The following is a 23503-nucleotide window of genomic DNA, read 5'->3' on the forward strand; positions in this document are numbered from 1 at the left end:
TACATTATTCAGTTAAAACAGACAGATATGTTGACTGATTCGTTTAAATTTACCTGAAGGTATGAAAATTTACTTAAGTTCTAGGCTACTCTCATGTTTTTCGCGTTGTTCCTATTGTCCCTCGACAAGTGCCGTAATTGCTATGGCAACGCAAACTCGCTCGTCCCCATGGAAGCAGTGTGCTCAAATATTAGTATTTTTAAAGTTTGTTCGGTTATAATTTCCACCAGGTAAACGTTATTACGTGGACATACATAACGACGCAGGTGAGTTAACGAAGTAAACAACGTTAGTGCTAGCATTACGTTTAACCTTTATAACATAGACTGTATGCTAGCTAGCAGCGGACTATTATAAACGCTACAACGCGTTCATTTGTAAAAGCATTATTACCACGCTGTTATCTTCTGTCCCTTCAGCCATGCTAGCAGATACACGGCCCCACCATCGTTTTGATTCTAGTGGCCGACACAGAAGGTCACCATTGCCTGACAGGAATCCTGAAGTAATGCATAACCTCTTTCACAAATATTTTTCTGTATTTTTATTTCATGGAATTCCACACATAATGTTATAATTGTTTGATAATTTGTTGTAGCTTGACTCTGAAAAAGATAACTCAGTGGAGTTTGGGCAGCGACATGCATCCAACCAAAGAAGCAGTTTCTTGGGCTTTGAGATGGAGACAGAGTTGGTCTGGAACAACTGGGACCTAGGGAGAGAGTCCACCAAGACTTTAATAATAAGGAACACACAACCAAAGCTGCAAAGAGTATCATTTAGGTTCAACATTTGTTTTGGCAAATATAGAGCCCAGGATTCTGACAATATAATTTTAATAATATTCAACCAACGGAGATTTTAAAATGGTACATACTAAACCTTAGAGTTCCTTCAAAAGTTTTCTGACTATAGAGTAATAGATGTAGTTACCAGTAGTGGTATAGCAATTTACCGTCTTGTTCCACTGTGCTTTTGTTTACTTTTTTAACGCTGTTTTGACCTATATATCTCCATAAGAGTTTTGCACCGAGGCCACAAACATGGCGGTGTTCCATGGCAACGGACGTTTTTGGTCTTCCATCCCGAGCTCTATAGGCTATAAAAGAATATATAATATAAGAATATATAAAATAATATTACAACAAACAACTCATTGTATTACCCTTACTCCTATACAGGCCACCACTTTCCAAGTATTTTACATCTTTGGCTCGTCAGAAAATTGTTCTCAGTCCAGGAATTTCGTTCTCGATCCCAGTAACGTTTAAACCACTCAATAGGGTAAGGTAATTTATTATATCAACCAACATTTACTCTGTTCAAATTATGTAGCATCTCACTGTATATTTCAATATATGGCTTGTATTGTTATTACAGTGTGACTATGAAGATACCATTGAGTTTCAGGGCAGAAATGACACCTTTCAAGTCCTGCTCAGAGCCCCAGTGCCATGCCATGCCATTGAAGTGCCAGATTCTGTGCTCATGCCACTTTGCGCTGTTCAACAAATCACACAGACCACTTTTATGTTAAAAAATGTCAGGTAAAGAAACCCGTACTAATTACCAGAAGCTTAATGCATTTCATCTGTTTTGCGACGTCTATTAGATAGACAGGGCTGTGCGCTCAAATACATTGTCTTTTCTTTCTTACAGTAAGCTCACCACATTCTTTCATTGGGAGTATTCACAACCATTCATGCTGAGTCCAGAGAAAGGCTATTTAAAGCCAGACCAAGAACTTAATATCAGTGTGGCATTCCACCCTCAAGAAGCTCTGATCCATCAACAACCTGTTTCCTGCAGGTTTGGGACTCAGGCAGACAATTTAGAGGGCTGCTGCGCTGTTCTCCTTCAAGGAATAGGTACCACTAGAAATCACTTAAAGATGTATTCATTAATGAAAAAAAACAACAACAAAAAAAACAACAACAAAACAACCATTGCTTAAAATCAATGTGGAAACAGAAATATCCGATTAATTTGTCACCATTCAAAAGCTAGAATATATTCTTCTGAATTGATAATTGCCATGGCAGTCCAGATTCCTGATTGTCCATCACTCTGAAATGTCATGACTATAGTCTACATGCAAATCATGAGGTGCATTATGTGATGTTTTCTGGTGGACAGTCTGCCATCTGCATATCTCCATGGAGATTTTCCACAGTAATGTATGAGACAAGTAGGTAATGCCACCAGCCCAAGTTAATGGTCACATCAGCGAGGAGCGAGTCCACTCGCAGAAAGAATCTTTTTTCAATGCATTCATGTTTTTCAATGTATTGTTTGAAATAAAAATGCCGGTAATTGAAACAGTTCAGATAAATAACATCTCCGCAGATACAAGCAGGTGAAGAACCCTTCGCTAGAAAAGTTACATAGTGCATCTTTCAGCTTTTCACCATTATTGTTCACAGCTAAGCACCCTTATCTTCAATTCAAAACTCAAACCCATCAAACGGGAAGTGACCATATACCAGTGCTGGATTTTGGTGGTGTTGCAGTTGGACAAACTTTCCATAGCCACTTTGAGATTTATAACCCTTCTCCTGTGAGTATTATGTAGAAATAACAAAGATGCAAAATCTTGTCTTATCATGTCTTATTTAATCTTTCTCTCTTCCAGGTTCCTGTCTGGTTTACTCTTTCCCGATTCCCTGGTGGTATACCCCTGTTGGGCTCTGTTTTTGGGTGTGATTTGACCAGTGCAGAGGTGCCTCCTGGAGCATCAGTAAAGGCTGCAACCAGCTTCACTCCCACTACAGTTAATAGTACCTCAGTCGAGTATTTATCTGTATTATTCAAAGGAGCAATCAATACAAGCCTTTTGAAACTAAATGGAAAAGGTTTAGGTAAGGGCCACAGGTGGCTTGCACAAAAAGCTCATTTATATATTTTTGCTTGAACTGTAAATCTAGCTGTTGTTCAAAATGTTTTAAGCTTGTTACAGAAATAGTTGTAATATATTGGTAACAAAGAAGTGTTGGTAAATTTTCTAAGAGGGGATGCACTCTAAATAATTGATACAAGTCATCAATACAATTTTGTTAAGACTAAGACTAAACATTGCAATTTGCCATGATATACAAATTATATTGTTACAGCCACACTTATTTGACAGAAATGGAATGTTTATGTAAAAACCTTCTAGAAAGTATTAATCTGAAGGGTTATATTTTATACAGGCCCTCAAGTATTGATGTCTTCCTCCATAGTGGACTTTGGTATTGTTGAACCAGAACAGGCAGTGACACATGCAGTAGAGCTGGTTAATTCCTCTTTGGCTGAAGCTGTATTCCAGTGGGATATTGACTGCTGTGGCTACAGTGTATTTTCTATCCAGCCAGCAGGGGGCTCTGTACCCCCACAGAGCCACATCACCCTGAATGTTACTTACAAACCCAGACAACCTATTCTTCACTACAGGAGAGTGGCCTGTCTGATACTACACAGGGTATGATTTAGTATTTCTAAATACTGTTATCTTACTGAAAGGCATTATCACTGTGTTGTTCTTGTTTATTCTAACATATCCACAATTTTTCTCTGCAGAAGCCTGTATATCTTAACCTTATTGGTAACTGTCTCTCTGAGAAGCCATTCAAACAGCTAATATTGGAATCAAGCAACATCCATGAGGTGAGATATTGAAGGCATAAAATACAGTGATTGTTAATATGAATATGTTTTCCAGGTCTACCATATATACAATTCATTGTTTAAAAAAAAAAAAAAAAAAAAACTCTTTTCAGACTGACCAAGAACAAGACAGCGTTGCGTGTGTGGCTGTGACTCCAATGTTCGAGTATTTTCTATCATGTCTCAGTGGCAAAGATCCACTGTCTGCATCTCCTCTTCTTTCTGTTGTACCAAGTGAAGTTGTTTTTAACCAGAAACTCTACACTCTACCTAAAAACCTTAATTCTCAAAAGCCGATCACTGTTACCAACCACAGCAAAATAAAACTCAGGTAACACCTAAAATGAGTCATTTTTACGTTTCTTTATGTAAGTTCTTTTTTTTTTTTTTTTTTTTTTTTTTAAATTACAGATTGGAGTGGACAGCTGGTCCAGACTTGTCCTTCTCGGTCTCCCCTCTGTTTTGTGAGCTTCCACCTCTAAAGTCCACCTCCTTCAGGTTGACATATTGCCCAAAGCAACTCAACACTTTGCATGGAGTGCAAATGGAGTGTTTTGCTTACCCTATGGTAATTGCATACATTGACTCTAACCACCCCTGTAGCTAATACTATATAATAGCACTTGTGTTTCTTTTTCTCCGATATAGGACAGTGATCAGTGCAATGGAAGTGTGCTACCTTCCTGTGTGACTGTGAGAGCCATTGGTCATTCATATGAACCAGGAAAAAAGCTCAGTGTACCTCAATGTTCGCTTGGGCCCCGCCTAGTGGTGAGAAGCAAGAATATCTTACGGCAGTGTTTTCTCAGTGACCTTTATGATTAATCACATACAACTATTTATTAATTATATTTTTTAGTTTGTCATTTTATGTGATGCTGCAGTATCTGTGGCACATTCTTCCCATGTAATAATGTATAATGCATGATTTACAAACACATGAACAGGCAAACTTATGCCTACTTTTGAGATGAGAATTACATGACCAAAGTATTTTTTTCCTTATTGTAACGTTTTTTATGCAAGTATTTTCAATGTAGGTTCCATCTTTGCTGTAGTACTAATAGTAGTAGTACTAGTAGTACCTAACTTGATAATATTTTTTTATCTTTGTGTCTTTTAGGAATTCCCACCTGTAAACATTGCTTCTTACCGCTCAATTCTCCTCCAGAATAAAGGCAACCTCCCTCTTACCTTCCACTTAAACCCAGAGCATGATCAGGAGCTCAGTAAAGCCACCTCTTTGGTGATGGTCCCCAGCTGTGGTCTGATCTCACCACACTCTCATCAAATCCTCTCGCTCAGAACTATTCCCACTGAAGACAGCCCCAAAGAAGGCTTCAATGTACAACTGCATTTAAATGCTTCAAAATGCACAGAGGTATTTAAATACCACTTAGACAAATATACTTATTCCTTCAATGTATAGAATTACAAACAATAGAAGTCACTCTAAGTATGCAATATGCATATTTTATTTTAAATTCTATTCATGGATTCCAACTTCATGTTTATAGGTGGCATTTTCAGGACATTTTACCCTTTAAATTATATAATATTTATTGCTATGGCAACAGTACAATTTTTTATCACTCTGAAACCCACTCATATCTATTTTATCTTGTTTGCTCAACTTAATATCTTGTGTGTTTATCCCTTTGCACTGAATACAAGTGCAGAAACTATATTTCGCGCTCCATTTAGGTCTGTACATTTAGAGAAATTGACAACAAAAATCTTGTGTGAAGTAAAACAATAGTGAAGTAAAACTAAAAATATTAAAAACACTTGCAAATATAATATGGTATGAAAATATGATTAAAATTAAAACTAACTTTTCATCTTTGCTTTTCAGAAACTTGCAGTAATTAGCAAATCCGAGTGTCCTTGTGTATCTTTTGAAGGTGAAGGGAAATTGCGTTTTAACCCCACTGCTGTTTTCTCTTTGACACGTCGCCTCCACCATATCAGAAACCTTAGTCGTCAAGTTCTATGGTTGGTTAATTTGTATTTATCTTCAGATATTAATATAAAACTTTTATGGTGGATTCAGTTTACTGTGGATTCCTAGCCTCTGCAATCTTGTTCAAAGCTGGTTGAATGTGATGGTCTTTTTTGATAGGTTTCAATGGAGGATTCCAGAGCAGAACCAGGGGCTTATCTCTGTTGAGCCAGACACTGGTGTGCTACAACCCAACGAGAGATTGGTGAGGGAATAAAACAGTTTTGAATGTATAAATTAAATAATCAGTTTTATATTTGCTGTAATTTTGTTCATAGGGGCAGATGTGGTCCTTCACTCCATTAGAAGAGAAAACATACACATTCAAACCTATCCTTACAATTAGTCTAATGCAATTTCCAGACTATGATAACTTACATCTCCCTCTTGAAGTGGCTGGAGCCGGCTGCATTGGTTACATACAGGTTCTGCACTCCTCCTTGCGCATTATGTAGTTAGGTAGTTTAACCAATTTAGACTAACTATATATATATATATATATATATATATATATATATATATATATATATATATATATATATATATATATATATATATATATATATATATATATATATATATATATATATATATATATATATATATATATATATATGGGGGGGGTGGGGGGGGGTGAGGGTGTGTGTGTGTGTGTGTGTGCGCTCAATTTTTTTTTGTTTTTTTTGTTTCATAGGCAGAAGAAGCAGTCACAGAAGTGAAAGATGTTCTGGTTGGCAGGTGCCAGACAATTAGCATCCCTGTGATAAACAAAAGCCAATGCACTGTCTCCTTTTGTGTCACAGTGGAACAAAAACTCTTGGATAAAGGAGTATGCGATCCAAATATTGATCAATGTGGTAAATTATGTTCAATTTAATATTTTGTCTTTCCAAATCATTGTTCCCAATCCTACACTATCCTATGTCCTATCCATCCCTCCATTACTCCATTCATAAATGCTATTCATTCTAAAACCATGTGAGTTGCTACAAATTGTTAGCAAAAAAGGTTTAACAGATAAGTTAACCATTACTTTATGTGTAGCCCTACAGGTCCATAATGAAAGGATGACAATTGCCTCAAACTCCACAGCCCTACTTCAGTCAACAATCACACCACATCATAAAGCCCAGTACATGTGGATTATCAGCTACCAGACAATAAATGCCAATAGTAAGATTTTTAACAATAACTTGACTTCTTAGCGATAATTTAATTTACTAACCCATTCCTTTCCTTTTTAAGGTTCATTATCCTCTGCCAAATTACTGTGCAAAATTCGCGCCAAGGGTGTGTATCCAACATTGCAAATTAGTGATGTCTGTGGAAGAGGCAGTTTGTCCCAATGCAGTAAGAAGCACCTGTGGAGGCTCTTGTCACTGAACCATCTGAATGAGTCATTACAGTGCAGCCCTTGCCCAACAGAGCTAACCTATGCCACTCCTACCAGGCACAGGTGATGCACTTAACATGTCATACTGCCATTGATGTGTCAAAGACAAATAAAACAAACAAAAAATGTCTTAAAATTTTAGGATAATTAACTAAGTATTTTAAATTGTATGGAGCTTTTCATGACAAAGCTCACTAACACCAACCCCAACCACACACCTAAATACCCTCACAAGTATAATTCAAAAATAGCTGTTTAATGTATATTTTAAGTGTGATTGGTTGAAGGCCGTTTCCTCATATTACATGTAATCAATAAATGCTCAGTGGTATTTTAAAGCACTTTGTGTATACTATTATAATATGACGAAGTGTTTTTCTCTCCAATAGCCTGAACCACACTCCCCCTGTCTTCACCAAAGCTATTGTGAATATTAGCTTCAGTGCTGCCCCTTTAAATTCAGAACCCTCAACTGTTATGTTAATGCTCAACAACCCTGGCACCATCCCTGTTGAGTGGTATGTGTCAAAGTTTTACAAATATAGTATAAAATCAATTTTAAATGTTTTAATTAGAAATAAGTACAAATTTACTGTTAACATTGTGTTATTAGGGCCTTCTTGTTCCCTGAGGACCAACAACTCGACTTGGAGTTCTGGGCGGAGACAGGGGAGTTTAGCGGCACAGAGCTTTATCAGATGAAGGTCAGTTCTCAACACTATCTAAACTAATCATAGTTACTATGGTGCGATTTACAAATGTTACTATCCCAAAAGGTTCAAGACAACCACCTGTTCAATGTTACTCCCCGCTCTGGACGGTTGATGGCTAGTCAGCAGAGAGCAGTTACTTTTACTTACAGGTAAAAGAGTACAATCTAACTACCTTTTGAACAATACTTAATTGTACTTACTTATATATCATTTCTTAAACAGCCACGACTTTCCTGGAACAGATCGGTTTCCTGTCCTTCTTAAAATATCTTATGGGAGAGAGATAATGGTGAGTTAATGCTTACAGTTTTTTTTCAATCGCTTTGTCACATTTCTCTATTGAAAAATGATATTAGCAAAACAGCTCACACAAATTCCTAAACAATTTTAGATTATGAAAACAAAATTTAAACCCAGGAAAATGCAGTTTTACATGCAAAACTGTTCAATCATCCTCCAAAAGCCAGTTTTACCATTAAAACCCTGTGACTTGTGTCATCTGTTCTTTCATTCATTTGACAGTGCAACTCAGAAATCTTAGTCCTACTCTCAGTGACCACGGAGAATTACTGATTTTGTGCAGTCTGCCATTGGGGTTCATACACATGACTTTGGGTGTGGAAAAGCTGTATTGTATTTTGTTAAAAAGTATAATTTAAAAATAAATGTACACATTACCAATCACAAACTAGATTTTGTAGTATGGTGTGTGATCAAAGTTCTATTCATGCTGAAGGAAACTGGAAGATCTTAGAATAGCAAATATGTCAACACTGCTTTTGCAATCTGCAGTGCATTTTTGAAAATCAGACAAGGCATTTACACATCTCACTGGATATACAGTGTACTGTATACAGTGTATATACTGTATGTTTTAAAGGCCTTTTCAGTCTTCTCTCTGCTGAGCCATTCTCCCTGTTTGATTCAGATGTGAAATCCTTTGTTGTTAGATTTTGAGTCCTCACAAAATGTAGATTTTTGCTGTTATGTGTGAATTTCTATATTGAAAGTGACATTGTTAGAGACAGTGTGTCCTTTGAAAAAACAGTGTGGATTCACAGATCATCTATATTTGTGAATGAGAGCTGTGTTAAGTGTTCTGAGAAAGAGCCTGAGAACAGTGTGAGAAATGTTTCAAACAATTAGTTCGAACCAGAAGCCCCTTATGATGAGTGTTCAATCAAGACAAGCTACGTCGCCCGGACCAGCGTTACCGGGGCCCCACCCTGGAGCCAGGCCTGGGGTGGGTGCTCGACAGCGAGCGCCTGGTGACCGGGCATTTCCCCACGGGGCCCAGCCGGGCTCAGCCCGAAGGAGTGACGTGGGGCCATCCTCATGTGGACCCACCACCCGCAAGAGGATCCTTAAGGGGCCGGTGCATGAAGATCTGGGTGGCAGTCGAAGGAGGGGGCCTCGGCGACCGGATCTCTGGACATGGAGACTGGCTCTGGGGACATGGAATGCCACCTCGCTGGGGGGGAAGAAGACGGAGCTTGTGCGGGAGGTTGAGCGTTACCGACTAGATATAGTCCGCCTTGCCTCCACGCACAGTTTGGGCTCTGGAACCCAACTTCTTGAGAGGGGCTGGACTCTCCATTTCTCTGGCGTTGCCCGCGGGGAGAGGCGGCAAGCTGGTGTGGGCTTGCTCATTGCCCCACAGCTCAGCCGCTTTGTGTTGGAGTTCACTCCGGTGAACGAGAGGGTCGCGTCCCTGCGCCTTCGGGTTGGGGACAGGTCTCTCACTGTTGTGTCGGCCTACGGGCCAAACAGCAGTGCAGAGTACCCGGCCTTCTTGGAGTCCCTGGGAGGGGTACCAGACAGTGCACCGACTGGGGACTCCATTGTTCTCCTGGGGGACTTCAACGCCCATGTAGGTAACGACAGTGACACCTGGAGGGGGATGATTGGGAAGAACGGCCTCCCTGATCTGAACCCGAGTGGTGTTTTGTTATTGGACGTCCGTGCTAGTCACAGTTTGTCCATAATGAACACCATGTTCGAGCACAAGGGTGTCCATCGGTGCATGTGGCACCAGGACACTCTAAGTCGGAGGTCGATGATCGACTTTGTTGTCGTGTCATCTGATCTCCGACCACGTGTCTTGGACACTCGGGTGAAGAGAGGGGCTGAGCTGTCAACCGATCACCACCTGGTGGTGAGTTGGATCCGCTGGCGGCGGAGGAAGCCGGACAGACCTGGCAGACCCAAGCGTATTGTAAGGGTCTGTTGGTAATGCCTGGCAGAGCCTTCTGTCAGAGGGGTCTTCAACTCACACCTCCGGGAGAACTTCTCTCTGATCCCGGGGGAGGTTGGAGACATGGACTCCGAGTGGGCCATGTTCTCCACCTCTATTGTCGATGCGGCCGCTCGTAGCTGTGGTCGTAAGGTCTGCGGTGCTTGTCACGGCGGCAATCCCCGAACCCGGTGGTGGACACCGGAAGTAAGGGATGCCGTCAAGATGAAGAAGGAGTCCTATCAAGCCTTGTTGGCTCGTGGGACTCCTGAGGCAGCCGAAGAGTACAGGTGGGCCAAGCGTGCCGCGGCTCGTGCGGGTGCAGAGGCAAAAACTCGGGGTTGGGAGGAGTTCGGGGAGGCCATGGAGGAGGACTATCGGAAGGCCTCAAAGAAATTCTTTGCAACATCGCGTGGCGGTCGGGGACAGTACCACTGGAATGGCAGACCAGGGTGGTGGTCCCTCTGTATAAGAAGGGGGACCGGAGGGCGTGTTCCAATTACAGGGGAATCATACTCCTCAGCCTTCCCGGTAAGGTCTACTCCAGGGTACTGGAGAGGAGAATCCGACCGATAGTCGAACTTCGGATTCAGGAGGAGCAGTGTGGTTTTCGTCCCAGTCGTGGAACACTGGACCAGCTCTATACTCTCCATCAGGTCCTCGAGGGTTCATGGGAGTATGCCCAACCAGTCCACATGTGTTTTGTGGATTTGGAGAAGGCATTTGACCGTGTCCCTCTTGGTGTCCTTTGGGGGTGCTCCGGGAGTATGGGGTCCGGGGCCCTTTGCTAAGGGCTGTCCGGTCCCTGTATGACCGGAGCAGGAGCTGTGTTCGCATTGCCGGCAGTAAGTCAGACCTGTTCCCGGTGCATGTTGGACTCCGCCAGGGCTGCCCTTTGTCACCGGTTCTGTTCATTATATTTATGGACAGAATTTCTAGGCGCAGCCAGGGGCCGGAGGGGGTCTGGTTCGGGAACCACAGAATCTCATCTCTGCTGTTTGCGGATGATGTTGTCCTGATGGCTTCATCGAGCCAGGACCTGCAGCAGGCACTGGGGTGGTTTGCAGCCGAGTGTGAAGTGGCTGGGATGAGAATCAGCTCCACCAAATCCGAGGCCATGGTTCTCGACCGGAAAAAGGTGGTTTGCCCTCTCCGGGTAGGTGGTGAGTCTCTGCTCCAAGTGGAGGAGTTCAAGTATCTCGGGGTCTTGTTCATGAGTGAGGAAAGGATGGAGCATGAGATTGACAGGCGGATCGGTGCAGCGTCTGCAGTGATGCGGTCGCAGTATCGGTCCGTTGTGGTGAAGAAGGAGCTGAGCTGGAAGGCGAAGCTCTCAATTTACCGGTCAATCTACGTTCCTACCCTCACCTATGGTCATGAGCTTTGGGTAATGACAAGGACAAGATCGCGGATACAAGCGGCTGAAATGGGTTTCCTCCGCAGAGTGGCAGGTGAGGAGCTCAGTCACACGGGAGGAGCTCGGAGTAGAGCCACTTCTCCTAGACGTTGAGAGGAGCCAGCTGAGGTGGCTCGGGCATCTGCACAGGATGCCTCCTGGACGCCTCCCTAGGGAGGTGTTCTGGGCATGTCCCACCGGGAGGAGGCCCCGGGGAAGACCCAGGACATGCTGGAGGGACTATTTCTCTCGGCTGGCCTGGGAACACCTTGGGATCCCACCAGAGGAGCTGGAGGACGTTTCTGGGGTGAGGGACGTCTGGGAGTCCCTGCTTAGACTCCTGCCCCCGCAACCCGGCTCCGGATAAGCGGAAGAAAATGGATGGATGGATGGAGTTCGAACCATATTATGAAACTAAACAAAGTTTAAAAAAGAGCTTACTAACTATAGCTATAATGATAAATGCTAAATTCTTTAAATCTTCGAAAAGAGAACATTTACTTATTTTTATTCTTGGACTAGCTTACCTTTCAAGGCATAACAGTGGAAGTGGAAAGACCGTATCTTCATTTTGCCTCAAGTACACATGTCTTTGCCTCTGTTGCAACTGGAGACTGTAACCCTCCCAAACAGGTGTGCATTTGTTAATACCATCCTGAGACCATATATTATTGCCATATAACAATAAACAAACTAACATATTTAAATTCAACTTGTATTTTATTGACAGATGTATCAGTTGTTCAACCGGGGAGCAGTACCAGTGCAGTATGAGGTGGACAAAGCAGTATTTTCACAGATCCAGGACGAAAACTTTAACCACCCGGTGCTGATCTGTCTCAACCCAGATGGAGAGATCCCACCCGGGGAGGCAGCCATGTTGAAGTGGGTCTTCTCTCCGCTGGAAGCTAAGTTGTACCAGGTGCAAGCAATGACTTAAAATTAATTAGCACATTTTTTGAAACTTATTTTGGCCTGATCATTTGAGTCAAACATGTTTGTGAACAGGGGCCCAGGTGGTCATTTGGAAAATTTCTCATCAGTTCACAAAGTTCTCAGGCTCCTTCTGTTTCTGAATGTGTGTTCTCACTTGACACATTCAGAAACACACATGATCACTGAATTCACCTTGTTTACAGGCCTGTTCTCACATTGTAAAGGACGATGGCCCAGACTTTCAATATAGAAACTCTAACATAACTGCAAAAAAAAATAAATTTGAGTAAATTTTGAGTTCACGCAAATGTCAACTACTTTTAGACAAAAACAGCTATTCCAACCCCACTTTCATCTGTGTAAAGTATGAACCCCAATGGCAGACTGCACTAAACCAGTGACTCTCTGTGGTCTAAGGTTTCTGCTTTTATTCATTTGACAGTGCAGGTCACATAAAAACACATGACCAAAGTCAGAGAATTTTGATGGTAAAACTGGCTTTTGGGGGATGATTGATCAATTTAAAATGTAAAACTCATTTTGCTAAAATAAGATTTTGTTTGGGATTCTGCGTGAGCTGTTTTTCAAATGTATTTTTAATAGAGAAGTGTGTCATTTTGCAAATGTATTTTCAATAGGAAACTGTGTCACAGCAATTGAAAAAAACTGTAACCCAGATGATAAGATGATGGTGTTGACGTTTATTCTTTTAATCACTTTGATCTGTAGATATTATAATACAGAATCAGTAAAGATTTATTGCCTTTGAGTTAATAAAAAACTTCCAAACTTGGAATGTGCTTTATTATAATTATGATTATGATTATTAATGAACTGATTGAAATGTGGTCTTTATGTTACAGATGGATATCCCTATTCATGTCATAAATGGAGAATCTACTATAGTCAGGTTTGAAGGATGTGGAATAAATTCTTTAACCCAGAATCTATCAATGTCAAATCACTGCACAGATGTTTCTCTTTTACCCTGTTGGCAGAGGGAACCTTTTTCTGAGAAAGTAAGAACAATTAGACATACAGTTAAACACAGCTTGGCCATATCAAGTGTTTTATTTTGTCATATTGTCTTTCTATATCCGTACAGCCAATATTTCTGTCAGAGGACAGTGTTGATTTTGGTGGCATTGTAGTCTCCTCACAGTTGTCAAAAATGCTCTTTCTCAACAACAACACCCACGACAGAGTTCTCTTTGAGTGGGTCCTACCTAAGCAAAACAACCAACCACAGGTAAGTGAACTCATGCATACAGTATTTAAAGAAATCATTGTTGGTTACTGTATTCAAATCATATTTTCTAAAGTTCAGTAACTATCTGTTACTTTTTTGTATTATGCTGCCAAAGGTGCTAGAGATTTTTCCAAACAGAGGAGGTTTATCCCCAGGTGAAACGGCTCCTTTGGTCCTTACCCTATTGGCCACAAAGTATCCCACTCATTACCAGTTTGATCTCATCTGTAAGGTAGGTTGGTATAATGCATTACTTAATTGTTTATACCTTGTAGTTACTGGTCAAACTACATAACTAAAACATTGTATTGTACAATCTAGATCACTTCTGAAGCAGCTTTTAGCCAGTATAATCTTGCAGTGCAAAAAATGGAGGAAGACAGAGAAAGACTGAAACATGAGTTCACCATCACAGATAAAGCCCCAAAGGAAAATAAAGTGGTTCTGACTGAAAAGGTAACCAAAACAAATCTTTAACCAGTTGTAGAAGAAGTACTCAATTTTGTTTAAAAGTATAAGTGCAGATACCAGAGCAAAAAATACCCAAGTAAAAGTAAAGTATCACATGAAAAAAAAATGGTAAAGATTTTAAAGTACCCCTTTAAAAGGTCTCAAACAATAATTAAAAATACCTTTACTTTTCACTCCTGTTCAAAGTGTAGTGGACTAGAAAATACAGACACATGTCCTCAAAGACACATGTCCTGTAGTGAAGTAAAAGTAAATATCTCCTTTAAATTTACTTAAGTACAGATACCTAAAATTTAAACTTAAGTGAAACACTGCTTTTATTTGGTTATGTTCCACCACTGTTGTTAAGCATATTATTATTATTATTATTGTCTGTAAATATTTTTTTATGTTCTATTACAGGAAGCTGAAGCTGTTAAATTACGACAGCAATCATATTATATTAAATATAAGGTGAGTATGAATTTGTCAAATTTCAACATAACTGTTGTCTCACTAATAAAAATAAAAATGTATTTTTTATGTTCTCTTCAGACTCTCCCTCCAATTCGTAGCAGTAATGATTGTAATACAGTCCGATCTTTAAGTACCACAGGATCCAGAGTAGAACGAAGGGCACTGAGGAAGTTAGCCGGGATTCAGAAAGACCCTGAGTCTCCAAAACCATGTCTGCTCTCTCTGTGCGTGACTGCACAATCCTATGGACTGCTGGAGTTTCTTACACAGTCACCTGATCAATTAACTTGTCAATACAGGTATATCTTACTACCCAAACTCCTCTTGTTGGTCATTGGTGATATATTATTACACATTCCTTGTATCAGGTAATGTAGGATTGTTGAATAACTTTTCTGGCCGCACTTTACTTCACTGCATAGTAATTTCCTGTTATAAGATGGAAATATTATGATGGTAATTGAGATAAATGTATTTTACGGCCCTCGAAATACCAAGTATGTTTTCTTGTATATTACAGGTTTTATATGCCTTTAGGGTAAGGATTTTGAATAATCGTATTACTATAAAATAAAGTAGAATGACCATTGTGTCCTGTAATTACTGTACACTTTTTACTATGCAATGTCCATGCAATTACCATGCAGGCTGTTTTGCCCTGTATACTAAAGTCTTTGTCATTATTCTTTGTAAATATCTCTCTTATCTTAGAGATTTTTTCATTTTTCTTTCTGCACTTTATTGCATATTATTTGTAAATAGAGCTGCCAAGCCAAATTTCTATCTTATTTTCAAATTACAATTTATTGTATTAGTTAAATTGAAGAGAATTGGGTAACAATAGTTTTAATGTCTCTTGTTGTTAGACCCAACCAACCAGACAAGACCAAAAGCCAAAATATTTACAAAGAGTCATCAACCGCACAAGGAATAAAGAAGGACATAAGCTTTCATGTGGTCACTTTGCTGCTTAGGTAATACTTAAACTGCACTTTGTAGTGATATTCTATTAAAAGTTTTATATTATATTTTTGTGGCATAAAATAACTAACGAGTGTTTATTTCTAGAGATATTCTTGAAGATGCAGCAATAGTCGACGACCTTATCCTGGAATCCGTACCTGACACATACAAAATCCTGGAAACCCCATCCTCATGGCCCTCACCCGAACCTGCGTCTTCCAATAACACAGAGCCACAGAAACTTGATGAAAAAAGTGTCTGTGTTTCAGAGGATGGTGCTATAAAATTGAAGCCAGTGCGACCGGAGCTCGCCCACCTGACAGAGCAGGTGTTACTATGTACTCTGCAGAATCTGATGATGGAAGTAATTAGAGGAGAGTTGGACCCTACACTGCACCCCCGAACTATCATACTGCCATCGTCTGCAAGGTGACACATGCACAATAAAGTTTTATGTTTATATATGGAAGTATTCATTATAGGAAACAAACATGGCTCTGAGAAGTGTAAAGTTCATTACACAAGTGGTTTAAAATGTACAAAAACATTACCGTACTTTCTCTTACAAACTTATACTATATTTTTTCACTATTGTCTTCTTCTAAACATATCCAAATAATCGACATAATGCAGTACTTATTTATTTAATATTTGTTTACTTTTCATCTTTGAATACAAATAATGGCCTTAGACATCATTTATCTCCTATTTATAACTCCATCTTCAGACCTAAATCAAAACAAGAGAAACAAGAGTGCTAGACAGTATGCTAATAGGTGTGAGAGCTCCCATTAGGGGCCTTGATTATGCAAAATATGACTCAAGCATTGATCACACTTTGTGTAGTTCAATAAACCTAGCCAACAAAGTGTAGTTAGCTCCTCCCTTCAGATGGATATAAGGCAATGTCCACCAGCAAGCTGACCATAAATGAAGAAGAATGAGCAACAAAATGTCTTCACTCAAATTACTTTTGTCCAGTTGACAGAATTTAATTTCTCTTTTACTATGTTATTTTTGTTGCACTTTGGCTAACCTTTGTAATTTTTTTTAAGTGTGTTGTAAATAAAGTTGCAATAAGGTTGCTTAGGTACGTGCTATTGTAGCTATGTTGTGAGCCACTTCAATGCCAGGGTAGAGCAATGATGCCAAAAAAAGGTTCTGTATAATATAGAGAATGTTGTATTTATGGTAAGGATGGTGAGTTTGTAAAATGTAATGTACCATAATTAATGTTTCCCCTTATGAATGTCCATCCATCCATTTTCTTCCGCTTATCCGGGGCCGGGTCGCGGGGGCAGCAGTCTAAGCAGGGACTCCCAGACTTCCCTCACCCCAGACACGTCCTCCAGCTCCTCCGGTGGGACCCCAAGGCGTTCCCAGGCCAGCTTAGAGACATAGTCCCTCCAGCGTGTCCTGGGTCTTCCCCGGGGCCTCCTCCTGGTGGGACATGCCCAGAACACCCCCCTAGGGAGGCGTCCAGGAGGCATCCTGAGCAGATGCCCGAGCCACCTCAGCTGGCTCCTCTCGACGTGTAGAAGCAGCAGCTCTACTCCAAGCTCCTCCGTGTGACTGAGCTCCTCACCCTATCCCTAAGGGTGTGCCCAGCCACCCTGCAGAGGAAGCCCATTTCAGCCGCTTGTATCCGCGATCTTGTCCTTTCGGTCATTACCCAGAGCTCATGACCATAGGTGAGGGTAGGAACGTAGATTGACCGGTAAATCGAGAGCTTCGGCTTCCAGCTCAGCTCCTTCTTCACCACAACGGACCGATACTGCGACCGCATCGCTGCAGACGCTGTACCGATCTGCCTGTCAATCTCATGCTCCATCCTTTCCTCACTCATGAACAAGACCCCGAGATACTTGAACTCCTCCACTTGGAGCAGAGACTCACCACCCACCCGGAGAGGGCAAACCACCTTTTTCCGGTTGAGAACCATGGCCTCGGATTTGGTGGAGCTGATTCTCATCCCAGCCACTTCACACTCGGCTGCAAACCGCCCCAGTGCCTGCTGCAGGTCCTGGCTCGAAGAAGCCATCAGGACAACATCATCCGCAAACAGCAGAGATGAGATTCTGTGGTTCCCGAACCAGACCCCCTCCGGCCCCTGGCTGCGCCTAGAAATTCTGTCTATAAATATAATGAACAGAACCGGTGACAAAGGGCAGCCCTGGCGGAGTCCAACATGCACCGGGAACAGGCCTGACTTACTGCTGGCAATGCAAACACAGCTCCTGCTCCGCTCATACAGGGAACGGACAGCCCTTAGCAAAGAGCCCCGGACTCCATACTCCCAGAGCACCCCCCAAAGGACACCACGAGGGACACAGTCGAATGCCTTCTCCAGATCCACAAAACACATGTGGACTGGTTGGGCAAACTCCCATGAACCCTCGAGGACCCGATGGAGAGTATAGAGCTGGTCCAGTGTTCCACGACCGGGACGAAAACCACACTGCTCCTCCTGAATCCGAGGTTCGACTATCGGTCGTATTCTCCTCTCCAGTACCCAGGAGTAGACCTTACCGGGAAGGCTGAGGAGTGTGATTTCCCTATAATTGGAACACACCCTCCGGTCCCCCTTCTTATACAGAGGGACCACCACCTCGGTCTGCCACTCCACAGGTACTGTCCCCGACCTCCACGCGATGTTGCAGAGACATGTCAGCCAAGACAGCCCCACAACATCTAGAGACTTGAGGTACTCGGGACGGATCTCGTGCACCCCCGGAGCCTTGCCACCGAGGAGCTTGCTAACCACCTCGGTGACTTCAGCCAGGATGATGGACGAGTCCGCCTCCGGGTCCCCAGTCTCTGCTTCCTCCTCAGAAGACATGACAGGGGGATTGAGGAGATCCTCAAAGTATTCCTTCCCCCACCTGACAATATCCCCAGTCGAGGTCAGCAGCTCTCCACCCGCACTGTAAACAGTGTTGGTTAAGCATTGCTTCCCCCTCCTGAGGCGTCGGACGGTTTGCCAGAATTTCTTTGAGGCAGTCCGATAGTCCTCCTCCATGGCCTCCCCGAACTCCTCCCAACCCCGAGTTTTTGCCTTTGCGACCCTACGAGCCGCGGCCCGCTTGGCCCGCCTGTACTCTTCGGCTGCCTCAGGAGTCCCACGAGCCAACAAAACTCTATAGGACTCCTTCTTCAGCTTGACGGCATCCCTTTTTTCCGGTGTCCACCACCGGGTTCGGGGACTGCTGCTGTGACACCACAGCTACGAGCGGCCGCATCGACAATAGAGGTGGAGAAAATGGCCCACTCAGAGTCCATGTCCCCAGCCTCCCCCGGGATCAGGGAGAAGTTCTCCCAGAGGTGGGAGTTGAAGACCCCTGACAGAAGGCTCTGCCAGATGTTCCCAACAGACCCTTACGATATGCTTGGGCCTGCCAGGTCTGTCTGGCTTCCTCCTCCGCCAGCGGATCCAACTCACCACCAGGTGGTGATCGGTTGACAGCTCAGCCCCTCTCTACACCCGAGTGTCCAAGACACACGGCCGGAGATCAGATGACACGACAACAAAGTCGATCATCGACCTCCGACCTAGGGTGTCCTGGTGCCATGTGCACTTATGGACACCCTTGTGCTCGAACACGGTGTTCGTTATGGACAAACTGTGATTAGCACAGAAGTCCAATAACAAAACACCGCTCGGGTTCAGATCAGGGAGGCCGTTCTTCCCAATCACGCCCCTCCAGGTGTCACTGTCGTTACCCACATGGGTGTTGAAGTCCCCCAGGAGAACAACGAAGTCCCCGGTCGGGGCACTGTCTAGTGCCCTTCCCAGGGACTCCAAGAAGGCCGGGTACTCTGCACTGCTGTTTGGCCAATAGGCCAACACAACAGTGAGAGACCTGTCCACGACCCGAACCCCAGCATGAAGCGGCTGAGCTGTGGGGCAATGAGCAAGCCCACACCAGCTCGCCGCCTCTCCCCGCGGGCAACGCCAGAGAAATGGAGAGTCCAGCCCCTCTCAGGGAGTTGGGTTCCAGAGCCCAAACTCTGCGTGGAGGCAAGGCCGACTATATCTAGTCGGTAACGCTCAACCTCCCGCACAAGCTCAGGCTCCTTCCCCCCAGCGAGGTGACATTCCATGTCCCCAGAGCTAGTGTCCATGTCCGGTCGTCGAGGCCCCCGCCTTCGACTGCCGCCCAGATCTCCTCGCATCAGCCCCTTACGGCTCCTCTTGTGGGTGATGGGTCCACATGAGGACGGCCCCACGTCACTCCTTTGGGCTGAGCTCGGCCGGGCCCCGTGGGGAGAAGCCTGGCCACCAGGCGCTCGCTGTCAAGCACATACCCCAGGCCTGGCTCCAGGGTGAGGCCCCGGTAACACCGGTCTGGGCGACATAGCTGGCCTTCATTTTTCTCTTTTCATAAGGGGCTTCTGAACCGCTCTTAGTCTGACTCGTCTCCCTGGACCTGTTTGCCATGGGTGACCCTACCAGGGACATGAAGCCCCAGACAACATAGCTCCCAGAATCATTCGGGCACTCAAACCCCTCCACCACGTTAAGGTGGCGGTTCAGGGAGGGGCCCTTATGAATGTCACAAGTACAAACAATAAGAAAAACATATTATTATTGTTTCATTAATTGATTGATTCATTCATTCATGCAGGAATAACTACACGCCTGGCTGATGATGGAACAGAAAACATGGACTAACATATTTGGAGTGTGAATATTAAAATCCTGGAAAGGATCTCACAACACCCTTTTGGGATTTTTGCCTCTTCCTGCACTTGCCTTTTATATAGTGACCTTTTTATTGTTTAGTATGCAAAATATATAAATACATAAACTTCATGGGGTCTTTATGGATAAAACATATAGTGCAACATCTCATTTATCTCTCCTATTAGAAGTATTCATTTGTTTTTCAAAAGGAAAAAAGTCACATTAACTTTACTTTAGTTGCCACTAGATGGTGCCACATACTAAAATATTGCTATAATGAAAAAAAATAAAAAAGCTTTGGAATACAGCTGAATATTCTAGTATTTAAACCATTAGTAGACTTAACCAGTAAAACCATGAACAGGAATTGAAGTTGTAGTATTGCTAACAATGTAATTTATCAATCAAATAAATGTTTATATTGTATTTTAACACTAGTAACTTAGTACATAAAAACATGCCTTATGTAATTTCTGTTTATCTTCAAGACAATCTGCGTATGTGTTTGTGTCCTATTGTTGTCCATCTGGTAGTTATCATCAAGCAGCAGCCACTAGACATGAGTTGGACTGAGAAGAAAGGAGGATCTGAGTATGTGCTTTTAAATAACAATCACTGCTTTTCTAGATACAATCAGATATAATGAAGTTACTGCTCTGCCAGTAACACATGAATCACACTCCACAGTCATGCTGCAAAAAAGGAAACTTTTAGAGTGGATAAGAAACATGCTAGTATTCAGTGTTCCTACAGTCAATATTTGGTCTTTGAGTCACCTGGACACCCTTAGAGACTGAAAGCAAATGAAACATAACTATATCAAAATAATGGAGCTGAATAAACTTGATGATCTGTATGAGTGACTAGTCCCATGAACATATTACAGCAAAAATGCATCCCTAATTTTGACCAGTATTTAATGGATCACAAAAGAATAATAATAGAAAGAATGCAGTCTTGCTGCAAGGTAGCTTATGGACAACATAGTTTAATGCTAGCTCTGCATTTGTTGGCATAAACTGCAAAACATTCTGTATTAAATGACTGTAATAAATAGTAGAAATTCTTACTACGCACTGCCTGAATCTAATTATCTAAAGGGGTGACATTACGGTTACTCACAAATCAATGTAGGGCCGCCCTCTGAGGACATAGATGCTATTAGAATATGTTATATACCAAGTTGTTAAGAAAACAGCCCGCCTTTAGTTAAATGCAGTAATTCTTAAAATAAAATAAATAGCAACATAATAGGCATGTCAGATATTGGATTAAGTGTACCTCCTCAATATACATTTAATGTGTCCAATTACAACAATTTCACCATTTAAACCACAAGCCAGTCTAAAAGAGCAAAGCATGATGTACTGCATAATTATTTGTTCCACTTTCACATATTATCCCATTTGGCATAAGAGGATATTGTCAGAGGCAGGCTACCATTTCATTACTAACTTGCAGTAACAGGATCAAACATTTACTCCTTATCTTCTTTCCAAAACACACTTTCAGATTTAGGACAAGTAAAATCATGCATATTTGATATTTTAGACACTTAAACACTCATCTTCACTTGATGTGTCAATGTATCTTGCCTTGCCAATGTATCTTGCCTTTCTCCTCAGGGATTCTGAGGATAACTTGTTACTTTAGATAGTCATGTTTCTGATTTGGCGCTAATTCAAGTTGTGGGATGAGATTGGATATTGTAGCATAATCAGAGATATGTCGTTAAGCAAATTTCAACTGAATAAGATGTGATAATACAATAACAATACAATAAAAATACATTGACAATTACATGTAACTCTATAACCCTAAACCTAACCCTATACCAGAGATTGTATATATAAATAGACATAGCTAACCTGCTATTCACCACGTTCCAAACAGGAAGTGAGCAAGGGCGCATTTCCAGCTGCATTGACTCTGGCTCCAATTCACTTCACATTGGAAAAGTGTCATCCCTCTCTCCGTAACTGCTTTTGGTCTTAAAATGTTTCTATTAACCCGCTCTACATGATCCCGGTTATATTCGTTTATTTTGCTATTGTGGCCACAAATCAAGATATAAACATTAATAACAGACAACTCAGGTGCCTTCTTTTCCCAAGGTCGCTCCCGCTAGCATTAGCAACAGGTTTAATTAACAGGGTTGCTAAGTGCCCAGTCCTTGCTAAACCAGCAGTGTGGCCGGGAAGCGGTGCTACTTTCAATAGCCTTGCTCTGGATTGGCTCTTTGGTTACTATGATACTCGTAGTTGGCTCCAGCTTTTCCCCTCTATCTGCTAGCCTGAGCTTCATTTGACACACTCCCACTTATTTATATAGTCAATGCCCTATACGTACAATGTAATTAACATGTCATTAGAGGTTATTGTTAAGACCCTGTTTGTCAGGACCTTGTACTTAATAAGCTATAATAACATGTAAATCAAAACCTTTAAGTACTTATTCCAAGCTGTTCCAGTGTTATTACCATCTTATTACAGGTTATTACAGATGATAGCACTCTCCACCCTATGTACAATGTAATTACATGCTATTACTGGTTGTTACACAATGCTCTAAATTGTATTAATGAGGTTGGTACAATAAAGCAGGTGTTGGGTAAAACAATATGTGACTGGCTCTGCGTTTTCTTAGTCTATGTGTGGTGCAGAGAAGAGGAGAGAGACGATAGAGAATAAAGTTTTGGTGGTGGTACGTTTTGGCAGCTTGTAGGAATCTGCTTCACGCCCAGATGAAAGCAGTGTGAGAGGGGAATGTGAGCGAAGCGTGTGTGTGAGGTGTGGTGGGACATGGGCTAGGCCTGGACTTTTTACAGTCTAGAGGAGGAGAAAGGGCTGCTTCATTATTGTTTCAAGCACTATTTAGGTTCAATCACATACAAAGGACAGGAAAACCACAGCAGCTTACATAGAGGTTATTTTGCTTTTTTTAAATTAATGATAAACAGCATAACATTACTAGCCATATGTGTCTTGGAGATATAATCCACATTTTCAGTTAAACATGCTCTTACAGACAGTGGACAGCATGAATGCCAATGTGAACTGCATTTTTAAACAATATAATTACATTTTACAATTATGGGTATCAGAACTATTGTTTCATGTGGACAATTTTGTAAATTTGTCAATCAAATAAATATACACTTAAATAACATTTTGGGGAAATATTTTTGTATGGCTTACCATATCACCACATAATTCCTTGCAGCTCTTCTTGCTGATTAAAACTACTGTCAATCATCTGGGTTAGGGTTAGAGTTTCACACCAACACTAAAAGCTACTATAATTTCCCTGGTGAAATCATCTCAGAAAGCATGTTATGAACCAAAACAAATGTTATAAGTTAA

General features: G+C 41.9%; 1 protein-coding gene across 1 annotated transcript; it reads left to right on the top strand.

Annotated features, from left to right (window-relative positions):
- The first annotated feature begins 421 nt into the window (after positions 1–421).
- Positions 422–15890, top strand: cfap65 (cilia and flagella associated protein 65). The gene is made up of 32 exons (XM_055230395.1): positions 422–505; positions 599–783; positions 1182–1284; positions 1381–1547; positions 1660–1868; positions 2424–2557; positions 2633–2858; positions 3192–3460; positions 3559–3645; positions 3759–3976; positions 4057–4213; positions 4294–4416; positions 4769–5026; positions 5501–5640; positions 5768–5852; positions 5926–6072; positions 6342–6504; positions 6692–6820; positions 6893–7103; positions 7430–7558; positions 7654–7744; positions 7817–7902; positions 7976–8042; positions 11905–12015; positions 12113–12304; positions 13182–13337; positions 13424–13567; positions 13683–13799; positions 13889–14023; positions 14573–14793; positions 15361–15468; positions 15563–15890. The coding sequence occupies exons 1-32, from the start codon at positions 422–424 to the stop codon at positions 15888–15890; spliced, it is 4980 nt and encodes a 1659-aa protein (XP_055086370.1).
- The last annotated feature ends 7613 nt before the right edge of the window (positions 15891–23503 follow it).

This window comes from Periophthalmus magnuspinnatus, chromosome 21 (genome assembly GCF_009829125.3).
Source record: "Periophthalmus magnuspinnatus isolate fPerMag1 chromosome 21, fPerMag1.2.pri, whole genome shotgun sequence".
Classification (NCBI taxonomy): domain Eukaryota; kingdom Metazoa; phylum Chordata; class Actinopteri; order Gobiiformes; family Gobiidae; genus Periophthalmus; species Periophthalmus magnuspinnatus.

Bases quoted from the DNA above. Each gene is read 5' to 3' on its own strand.
- cfap65 (XM_055230395.1), top strand. From the start codon at position 422: ATGCTAGCAGATACACGGCCCCACCATCGTTTTGATTCTAGTGGCCGA. The intron at 506-598 runs GTAATGCATAAC...AATTTGTTGTAG, and splicing joins TGCCTGACAGGAATCCTGAA to CTTGACTCTGAAAAAGATAA. The intron at 6,073-6,341 runs GTTCTGCACTCC...TTTGTTTCATAG, and splicing joins GCTGCATTGGTTACATACAG to GCAGAAGAAGCAGTCACAGA.